Genomic DNA, 11,542 nt, shown 5'->3' with positions numbered 1-11,542 from the left:
TTCTTAGAACACCTATGTTAGTAATCTCACCAGGAGCGGAGTATATGGCCAATAGAGGATGTTTTCAAGTGCCATTGAGTATAGGTAGACATGTGTTTCCCTCGGATTTAATCATTTTGGAATCGCAAGGTTTGGATGTAATTCTGGGTATGGATTGGCTATCGATGTATGGAGGAAACATCGATTGCGCCAGTAAGTCGATTTTCAGGAGGATTTCGGCGCTTCTGGCTTGGCCAAAATCCGCTTGGAAGATAGAGTTTCAGGAGGTTTTATCTTCGGCGGTAGAACGTCTGACTCGTTTTTGCAGGGAATGACTGTGATTTAGTATAGCCCATATATGTTGCTTGTATATTATTGTTTCATGACCCGCGTGTCATGAGTGCAGCAACCGGCAGGAGCCATATGCTTGTCCCATTATTGTATTAATGACCTGTGTGTCAACATGAGAAGCCATGTAATGTAATTTACTTTCAGTAGCTATTAGTTTTTAATAGCATAGTATCTTACGTAACACTTGGCGGTTGACACCATGGCGTGGAGATGGAGATCACCACAAGGACAACCATGCATGGGCAGACCGCGCATGTGGAGATGGAGATCACCACGCGCCGTGAAAAGGGGCTATACCATATCACACATACATAAACTGCCTGTGAATGTTTATCCCTCTCTATGCACCCTTCCTTTTGCATGGTAGATGTTTTAAGTAGGGTGATCCCTCAAAGAATGTCAATTACAAATGCCTCCCCAATTGCTGCACCTTCACATGTCATGTATATTTAGTGGCGGGCCTATGAAATTAGGGTGCCACTAGATCTCCTTGAAGTGATGGGTTGGTGTTGATGGACTCACTTATCTTCCAAGCCTTCCGTTGTTATCGTTATTAGATGGCCTTAAGCCATATTATTTGTAATAAGTTCTCTTATGAGACATTCAATGTAATAAGTGTGTGATTGCTACTCTGTTATAAATCCTTCAACTACTGTGCGTGTCAGCATTACTGATCTAGGGATGACACTGAAGCACAAAGATTAGACCGTTTGAGGTCTGGTCGCTACAAAGATGGCATCAGAGCACGCGCTGACTTTAGGACACGACCACTAAGATAAATACCTAGATCACTACTCTCTTCTCATTTCCGACTCCTCATCATTTCTACTCTTTTAGGATGGCGGATGCCAGGAACAAGTTCACGCAACCGGATGAGGATACACCCTTTGGACGCCACTTGAAGGAAGTCACTAAGTACCTGAACATCGGAGTACCAAGCTTCACCGGGACCTACAACACCACTTTACCCGAGGAGGAGCGCTGGATGATTCAAGTTCAAGTTCCCGGAAGGACGTTCGCGCCAGTCACCAAGCCCATAGAGCTTTCCTTTGATGCGCCAGCTTGGAGTCTAGGAAAGAGCATGGCATCCCACATTACCATGGGACGTATTGGAGAAGTTTACCACAATGATATGAAGGATACTATCTATCAGATTTGTGGACGCCGAGATGAGCAATGGGAGATGATCAGCATCAGGAAGGATAGATCAATCGCAGCTTTTATCCAAGAGTTAAATTAGCACATTCGACGTCAGGAGAACCAGAAATGCTTAGGCATGATAGATCTGAAGAAGGCAATGACAAGAATCACGGAGCTGGAGGAAGAACTCAAAGCTACAAGCGAAGATTATGAGGAGGAAATCATTGTACTAGTGGAGAGGAATGACGATCTGGAAAGGAATCTAGGAGTATTCATGGGAGACCCCGTGCCAGGAGGAGAAGACGAAGAACCCAAGGAGATTCGTCCGGAGGACTATATCATCATCGACGACACCGACTCGGACCCACATGACAGCGATGATGACTATGTTGATGAAGCTGGAGCGGATATCATGGAGTCTTCAACGAAGCAGTTTTTCTAGTAGACCACCATAACAGTAGCAGTATTCCACACCATATATATAGCATAGTCCAAGCACTTTTATGACGATAGTTCTAGACCGATTGTATGCCCTTGCTTCATTTATTGGGTGATATGATTGTGTTTGTCTCATGTGCACATGGGTAGTGTTTTCTCTCTAGACCTCAATCTATTCTATATTCTCATCTTTTCTAAACCCTCATATACCTCCTAGACGTGACAATGGATTTGCTTTCCCACCGGAGCTCACTCAGTTGATCCAGCAGCAGAATGCATTGATGCAGTTGCTAGTCCAGAATCAGAATCTGGGGAACAACAACAACATCAACCCACCACCACCACCTATTGATCACTTAACCCGTTTCCTTAGACTGAATCTGCCGGTGTTCTCTAGTAGCACCGATCCGATAGTGGCAGATGATTGGCGCCGCAAGACAGGGAGGGAATTGACCACAGCAGGATGCACAGAAGCGGAAAAGGTGCATTTTGCCGCACATCAACTTGAAGGACTCGCAGCATGATGGTGGGAGAATGTCACAGCCACTTATCCTATCGACACTGTCACATGGGATCAGTTTTAGCATGGTTTCTGTACTGCCCATGTTTCAGCAGGAGCTATGGCCATGAAGAAGCATGAGTTTGGCAACTTGCAACAAGGAGGACGGACAGTTGGCCAGTATGTGGATGACTTTAGTAAGTTAGCACGTTATGCCCCGGATGACGTTGCTACGGATCTAGCTAAGCAGGAGAAATTTCTGGAAGGACTGAATGATGAGTTGAGCATGCAGTTGATGGTAGCAACTTTCAACAACTACCAGGAGTTGGTAGATCGTGCTCTTATGATTGAAGGGAAGCAGCAACAGATTGAGAACCGCAAGAGGAAGTATGGACAAGGGAAATACAATTCAGGAACTCAGCAGAAGCCACGTTTTACCCCGAAATCAGGAGGACATTTTCAGCATACCCATGGAGGAGGGAGTTCGCATAATCATAATGGACCCAAGAATGGCAATGGGAATGGGGGAAGCAACGGTCAGAACCGTACCAACCCATCAACGCTAGCCAAGAGAGACCTGAGCCAAGTAAGTTGTTATAAGCGTCAGTAGACCGGACATTATGCCAATGAATGTCCTGAAGCCCAGAATGGAAATGGCAATGGAAGCTCAGGGAAGAAACCAAACCCTCTCAATAGGGGACAGCTGAACCACGTTAACGTGGAAGAGGTTGAAGCCCAGCCAGATGCAGTAATAGGTAAGTTTTTGGTTAAGTCATTTACTGCAGTCGTTCTTTTTGATACTTGGGCATCGCATTCATACATATCAAGGGGATTTGTGGATAAGTATAAACTGCCCACCAAGGTTCTAAAAACACCTATGTTAGTAAGCTCACCAGGAGCGGAGTATATGGCCAGTAGAGGATGTTTTCAAGTGCCATTGAGTATAGGTAGACATGTGTTTCCCTCGGATTTAATCATTTTGGAATCGCAAGGTTTGGATGTAATTCTGGGTATGGATTGGCTATCGATGTATGGAGGAAACATCGATTGCGCCAATAAGTCGATCTTCAGGAGGATTTCGGCGCTTCTGGCTAGCCCAAAATCCGCTTGGAAGATAGAGTTTCAGGAGGTTTTATCTTCGGCGGTAGAACGTCTGACTCGTTTTTGCAGGGAATGACTGTGATTTGGTATAGCCCATGTATGTTGCTTGTATATTATTGTTTCATGACCTACGTGTCATGAGTGTGGCAACCGGGAGGAGCCATATGGTTGTCCCAGTATTGTATTAATGACCTGCGTGTCAACATGAGAAGCCATGTAATGTAATTTACTTTCAGTAGCTATTAGTTTTTAATAGCATAGTATCTTACGTAACACTTGGCGGTTGACACCATGGCGTGGAGATGGAGATCACCACAAGGACAACCATGCTTGGGCAGACCGCGCACGTGGAGATGGAGATCAGCACGTGCTGTGAAAAGGGGCTATACCATATCACACATACATAAACTGCCTGTGAATGTTTATCCCTTTTATGCACCCTTCCTTTTGCATGGTAGATGTTTTAAGTAGGGTGATCCCTCAAAGAATGTCAAGTACAAATGCCTCCCCAATTGCTGCACCTTCACATGTCAAGTATATTTAGTGGCGGGCCTATGAAATTAGGGTGCCACTAGATCTCCTTGAAGTGATGGGTTTGTGTCGGACACTTACACGCGGAGCATTGGTTGACTTGTCGTGGCTATCAAAATAGTTTTGGGCTGCGAGGCATAGGAGTTGGCGAGGCATGAGATGTCCCCAACAACAAGAGTCATATGGAGATACGATTAGTAGGAGTTGCTTACCGAGTGATCTTGTCCTCTAGCGGTGATGCAAAAGCTCACTAGTTGACATCTTGATCTTGGATCTTGAATCACTAAGTATCAACCGAGGGATGTTGATTTTAGTGGGAGTAATGATCTTATTAAAATGTTTAATATGAATTACTCTTCATGAATACATGTCTTAGTGTTTTGCATATTTCTGTTGTAGATCAATGGCACCACCTGCTCAAGTTACCCCTTTTGCGTTGAAATCAATCCTGGAAAAAGATAAATTGAATGGAACAAACTTTACCACCTGGTATAGAAACCTGAGAATTGTTCTTAGGCATGAGAAAAAGGAACAAGTTCTAGAGAATCCGCTTCCAGAGGAACCTGCCGATAATGCTAATGCCACAGCCAGAAATGCCTACCAGAAACTCGTTGATGAATCAAACGAGATCAGCTGTCTCATGCTGGCTTCTATGGAGCCCGATCTGCAGCAGCAGTTCAAAAATACTGAGGCTTTCGATATGATCGAGAACCTTAAGAGCATGTTTCAAATGCAGGCTAGGACCAAAAGGTTCAATGTCTGGCGATCCTTCATGGATTGTAAGATGAAAGAGGGTGATCCACTGAGCCCGCATGTGATCAAGATGATTAGGTACATGCAAGCTCTGGATAGGCTAGGCTTCCCACTTGGGGATGAGTTGTCCACAGATACAATTCCGGGTTCTCTTCTGGACAGCTATGGGCCGTTCATCTCGAACTACCATATGCATGGGATGGAAAAGAAGCTCACTGAATTGCATGGGATGCTCAAAGTGGCAGAGCAGGATATCAAGAAAGGTACACATCGTCAAGTCTTGATGGTGCAGAACTCGGCTAAGTTCAAGAAGAGCTGGTCCAAGAAAAAGGCTAAGGCAAAGGGCAAAGAGAAGGAGGCAACTCCAACTGTAGCCGTTGCACCTAAATCAGGGACGGCTTCGGGGAGTATTTGCTTTCATTGCAAGGAACCTAGACACTGGAAAAGGAACTGTAGCAAGTGGCTTGCCGAGAAGGAAAAGAAGACTGGAAGTATGACTTCTTCTTCAGGTACACTTGTTGTATATGTTATAGACATTTATCTTGCTGATGTTTCTAGTAGCTCTTGGGTATATGATACCGGATCGGTTGTTCAGATATGCAACTCGATGTAGGGGCTAAGCAGAACTAGGAATGTCGCAAGAGGAGAAGCTGACATTCGCGTCGGGAATAAAGCAAGAGTTGCTGCATTGGCCGTCGGCACTATGCAACTTAATTTACCTTCAGGATTTGTAATGGAACTTGATAATTGTTATTGTGTTCCTGCTTTGAGTCGAAACATCATTTCTGCCTCATGTTTGATGAGACAACGTTATAAATTCATTATTAAGGATAATGGTTGTTCTATTTACTTGAATAATATGTTTCATGGCTTTGCACCCGTTGTAAATGGGTTATTTATCCTAGATCTTGAAGGTGAATCAGTCTATAACATCAATGTCAAGAGGCATAAGCCTAATGAGATAAATCCGACTTACATCTGGCATTGTCGACTAGGACACATTAGTCAAAAGCGCATGAAGAAGCTCCATGATGATGGAATTCTAACTTTGTTTGAGTTTGAATCAATCGAGACATGCGAGTCTTGCCTACTCGGTAAGATGACTAAGACTCCTTTTGCAAAGAGTTGCGAGAGGGCGTCCGAGTTGTTGGAACTTATACATAGTGATGTATGTGGACCAATGAGCACGACATCCAGAGGTGGTTTCCAATACTTCGTGACTTTCACCGACGACTTGAGTAGATATGGATATGTCTACTTGATGAGGCACAAGTCAGAAACTTTTGAAAAGTTCAAGGAGTTTCAGAATGAAGTGGGAAATCAACTCGGCAAGAAAATCAAACTTCTAAGATCTGATCCTGGCAGTGAGTATATGAGCCAGGAGTTTGATGATCATCTGAAGAATCATGGAATAGTTCCACAACTGACTCCTCCGGGTACGCCACAGAGAAATGGTGTGTCGGAATGGAGGAATCGGACCCTGTTGGACATGGTCTGATCGATGATGAGTCAGTCGGATTTACCCTTGTCATTTTGGGGATATGCTCTAGAAACTGCAGCTTTCACACTGAACAGGGTACCATCTAAGTCCGTAGATAAGACACCATATGAGATATGGACTGCGAAGAGTCACAGTTTGTCTTTTCTGAAAATTTGGGGATGTGAAGCATATGTCAAGCGACTCCAGTCGGATAAGCTCACAGCCAAATCGGACAAGTGCATATTCGTGGGATATCCAAGGGAAACCTTGGGATATTACTTCTACAACTGTGAAGAGGGCAAAGTGTTTATCGCTCGACATGGAGTTTTCCTTGAGAAAGAGTTTCTCAATAGGAAGGCTAGTGGGAGGACAGTCCGACTAGAAGAAATTCGAGAACCACACGGGGACGTTCCGGTAGGTGATACTGTCACACCGGAGTTAGTCAGGGAACCCGTAGTGGAGTCGACACCGGTTCCACGGAGGTCGGAAAGGTTACGCAATTTGCATGACTGCAATGTGTTGTTCTTGGAGAACAACGAGCCGACTATGTATGCGGAAGCGATGGAGAGCCCTGATTCCGAGTTATGGCTTGAGGCCATGAGATCCAAATTAAAGTCATTGGATGACAATCAAGTTTGGAACTTGGTTGATCTGCCAGATGGCGTTTGAGCCATTGAGTGCAAGTGGATCTTTAAGAAGAAAACTGATATGGACGGAAATGTCACAGTCCATAAGGCTCGACTTGTTGCTAAAGGTTATCGACAAGTTCAAGGAGTTGACTACGATGAGACTTACTCACCGGTAGCGATGCCTAAATCAATTCGGATCATTCTAGCTATAGCGGCATATTTCGACTATGAAATATGGCAGATGGATGTCAAAACGGCTTTCCTTAATGGAAATTTAACCGAGGATGTGTATATGACACAACCCGAGGGTTTTGTCGATCCAAAGAAGTCTAGCATGGTATGCAAGCTTCAGAGATCCATTTATGGATTAAGGCAAGGATCTCGGAATTGGAACATTCATTTTAATGAAGCTTTCAAAGAGTTTGGCATCATCAAGAATGACTGTGATCATTGTGTATTCAAAAAGGTAAGTGGGAGCTCAGTTGCATTTCTGATCTTATATGTGGATGACATATTATTGATTGGAAATGATGTTCAAATGCTTGAATCTGTCAAGGACTCATTGAAAAATAGTTTTTCTATGAAGGACTTGGGATAAGCAGCTTACATTTTGGGAATCAAGATCTATATAGATAGATCGAGAAGGCTTATTGGATTAAGCCAGAGTGCGTATATTGACAAGGTGTTGAAGCGGTTCAACATGCAAGATGCCAAGAAAGGTTTCTTGCCCATGTCACATGGCATTAGTCTTAGCAAGACTCAGAGTCCTACGACTCCTAATGAGTGAAGACGCATGGATGGGATTTCGTATGCTTCGGCTGTTGGGTCCATCATGTATGCTATGGTATGTACTTGTCCCGATGTTAGTTTTGCTCTTAGCGTGGTGGGCAGATACCAGGCTGATCCAGGGGAGAGTCACTAGACAGCGGTTAAGAATATCCTTAAGTACTTGAGAAGGACTAAGGATATGTTCCTGGTTTATGGAGGTGAGGATGAGCTCGTTGTAAAGAGTTACACCGATGCTAGTTTCCAAACAGATAGGGATGATAGTCGATCGCAATCTGGTTTTGTGTTCATTCTGAACAGAGGAGCAGTGAGCTAGAGGAGCTCCAAGCAAGATATGGTAGCTGATTCTACAACAGAGGCCGAGTACATTGCGGCTTCTGAAGCTGCAAAAGAAGGTGTTTGGGTGAAGAATTTTATTTCTGATCTTGGTGTGGTTGAGGGCGCGTCTAATCCATTGGACCTTTATTGTGATAATAGTGCTGCAATTGCGCAAGTCAAGGAACCACAGAACCATCATAAAACCCAACACATACTCAGGCGTTTTAACCTTATTCGCGACATTGTCGAAAGAGGTGATGTAAACATATGCAAGGTACACACGGATGCAAATGTTGCTGATCCATTGATGAAGCCTCTCCCTCGTCCGAAGCATGAGGCGCACATGAGCTCCATGGGCATACGATGCCTAAATGATTGACTCTAGTGCAAGTGGGAGACTGTTGGAGATATGCCCTTGAGGCAATCATGTGATGGTGATATTTCCATATGTATTTATGAGTCCTTTGTATTGTCCTTGAACATCATCAATGACATGTATCAATAAGTATGTGACTTGTTTGTAGAACTATGTATTGTATGATGTTTGTTTTAATGGTCCGTAGTTGATAAGGTTATGCGGACACATATCCTTGACTAGTATACGACTCGGTTGATGACTATGTTTCACAAGTCATGTGCATGGAGATTCTAAACCGATAGTATGGGCTCGGGGATGGAGATCAGCGAGCCGGACAGACCCACTTTGAGACGCAGCGAGATATACTCATCTGTTAGTCTCAAGTGCAATGTCTATGCCATGTCCTAGACCTGAGGTCCTCGCATATTCTCGGGATGAGGATCGACTCACTTAGGGTCTATCAAACGCTACTCCGTAACTGGGTACTTATAAAGGTAGCTTTCGGGTGAGTCGTGAGACATGCCGCGAGACATGGTTGACCAAGATGGAATTTGCCCCTCCTATTTGGAGAGATATTCTCTGGGCCCTCTCGAGTGATCAGATTCGGAAAGCATGGCCATGCGACTTGGGTTAAGTGTTAACCCAGTTCAGGAATCTGTATCATGGTTTCGAGAAGAGAGGTCGAGCTAACACAAGGGTGACAAGTACTTGCCTTGAGCTCAACAACAAATATCGTGAGGCAAAAGGAATGTTGCATATGCCACATTGTTGAGGTTCGTCAAACGACTTTATGCCCACATGGGAGTTGGCACGTTCTGCTAGGAGCCGCTACCAACTATTGACTCTGGTCGTGTCCATTTGTACGTGAACCTATAGGGTCGCACACTTAAGGGGCTGCAGCCCATTCGGATTGGATCTGAGTGGAAAATGGATGTGGACTCCTAGTGGGCTCAAGTGTTGAGCCCACCTCGGAGGTCTTTATAAAGGGGAGTGGGCACACCACTTAGGGTTGAGGGAATTGAACCCTGGTTAGCCACCGCCACTCCCCACGCCCATGCCGCGCGACCGGACCTAGCAGTCCGCCGCTCGATGCTGCTCCCCGTACGTGTGGATACCTTGGAGGCATCGCATCTGTGGTGCTTGGACGAACCGTTCGAGGGAACCACGGGGTGTCGTTCGCGGGAGATCTCCGCTCACGGGTCTTCGCTGTTCGTGGGAGATCGGCAACGCAAGGAGGAGACGGCTCGGGAGATCGGCTACACGGATCACCAACTCTAGTTCTGATGCGGTGACTGCGCGTCTAGTGGTAAACACGATCCCGTGATCTATTTCCAGCAGCATGATCTTGGGTGCACGGTTGAAAATTTTATTTGGCGCTAGCGTAGCGTACCGCGTGCTCCAACACCTCTCTGCTGGTACATATGTCTCTGCAACTGAAACTGGTACCAATCTTACTGAAGATGCTGAATCCAACAGGAGCTCTAGATCTGAATCAGATAAAGGGCCCGCTGCCAATTCTGGGGCCCCTAAGATCAGAGGACAGTCTTTTGGCCACAATCAGATGCTTGGAGAAACTACACCCACTTCAGTCCTCAAGACACACCTCCCTGATTCTCTATACACTCCTCAACTCAGCACGCGAGAAAAGATCTTGAATTCTGTGCTTGATGAAACTGATGGATTCAACCTCCTCAGGGAAATGGAGCTCTTGGAAGATGATGATTTGATGGAATTAGAAGGTTCTGTAGATGTACAAGAGGATCAAGAGGCACTTGTTGAAACAACTGAACTCCCAGACAATTTGGACTGAAAATACAACTCTGACTTCCCTGCCCTTCCTAAGGAGAAGCACCTTCCCAAATGGGGTCCTGTTCAAGTCACCAGAACCAGTGCCAGGGTAGCTGGTGACAAGAGAACCATTATTGAAAAGCTCAATAGCTCAAAGACGTTCAGAACATGGAAGTGCAAAAACCGCAGGGTATGAAACACACTTCCTTCTCCAACTTTAATGATCCTTCCTTCAATGCCATTGCTTCTAAGATTGGTGTAGATGTTACTTCTCTTAATGATGGCATTGAATGCTCTTCCTTTATTTACCCTCACCAAAATAGATCTGAAGGCTCTGTTTGTGAGAATTTTTCTCTAGATGGTAGTTCTAGTTTAGACTGCCTTCGATAAAGTTGACCTTGATTTCCTTATGAAACTCCTGGAGCTTAGAGGTTTTGGGGTAAGTGGACTAGTTGGATCTAGCAACTTACTCATGGGGGGTCTGTTGGGGTCAAGTTAAATAACTGTAAAAGTGATTTTTCTCCTTGCTGGTAAAGGCCTTAGGCAAGGTGACCCCATCTCCCCGCTATTGTTTAATTTAGTAGTGGTCGTTCTTACTAAAATGCTGAGCAAAGCTACTGATCATAGTCTAATTGCAGGGCTCTATCCCGAGGTCTGCCCTGGTGGCATCATCTGCCTTCAATATGCAGATGATACCATCCATTTCTTAGACAATGACTCCACACATGCTAGCAATCTGAAAACTGTTCTAACCTATTTTGAACAAGTCTCAGGCATGAGAATCAACTACTCTAAAAGTGAACTCATCCCTATCAACATGGATGATCAGGAGTTAGCTGACTTCCTCTCTATTCTAGTCTGTAATAAAGGTAACTTCCCCATTAAGTACCTAGGTATCCCTCTCCACTATGATAAACTGAGGAGAGAGGATATCCAACCCCTTCTGGATAAAATCATTAAAAGGATTGCTGGGTGGAGGGGCAAACTTCTCTCTTATAGAGGTAGATTGATCCTCATACAAGCTTGTTTGGCTAGTATTCCAGTGTATCTCCTCTCCTTCTTCCAGTTCTCTAAATGGGCAGTGAACCTCATCAATTCTCAGATGTCTCATTGCTTGTGGAATGATTTTGAGGGAAATAGGAAGCTACACCTTCTAATTGGGCCCTAGTCTCTACGAAAAAAGATTTTGGAGGCCTAGGCATACCTAACCTCAAAGAAATTAACATCTGTCTTCAAGGGTCTTGGATTAAAATATTCTATGAGGAAGACCTGAAACCCTGGAAGCTTCTTATTGCCCATAAATACCTAGGAAATAAACCTAATATTTTTGTCCCTTCCTCCAACCATAAGACCTCTAGATTCTGGAAAGGATTAAAATCTATTATGCATGC

At 44.6% G+C, this 11,542-nt stretch overlaps 1 protein-coding gene and 1 pseudogene across 1 annotated transcript; both read left to right on the top strand.

The window, feature by feature from the left end:
* Window positions 1-1,168: 1,168 nt before the first annotated feature.
* On the top strand, window positions 1,169-1,912 carry LOC147983996 (uncharacterized; annotated as a pseudogene).
* Window positions 1,913-4,442: 2,530 nt separating this feature from the next.
* LOC147983995 (uncharacterized) lies at window positions 4,443-10,173 on the top strand. Its single transcript, XM_087540944.1, has 2 exons — window positions 4,443-5,301; window positions 9,824-10,173. The coding sequence occupies exons 1-2, from the start codon at window positions 4,443-4,445 to the stop codon at window positions 10,171-10,173; spliced, it is 1,209 nt and encodes a 402-aa protein (XP_087397070.1).
* Window positions 10,174-11,542: the final 1,369 nt, after the last annotated feature.

This window comes from Triticum urartu, chromosome 2A, assembly GCF_056163025.1.
Source record: "Triticum urartu cultivar PI428250 chromosome 2A, HENAU_Tu73, whole genome shotgun sequence".
Taxonomy (NCBI): Eukaryota; Viridiplantae; Streptophyta; class Magnoliopsida; order Poales; family Poaceae; genus Triticum; species Triticum urartu.
Note: the sequence above shows the minus strand (reverse complement) of the source record. Positions and strands in the feature narration are given on the sequence as shown.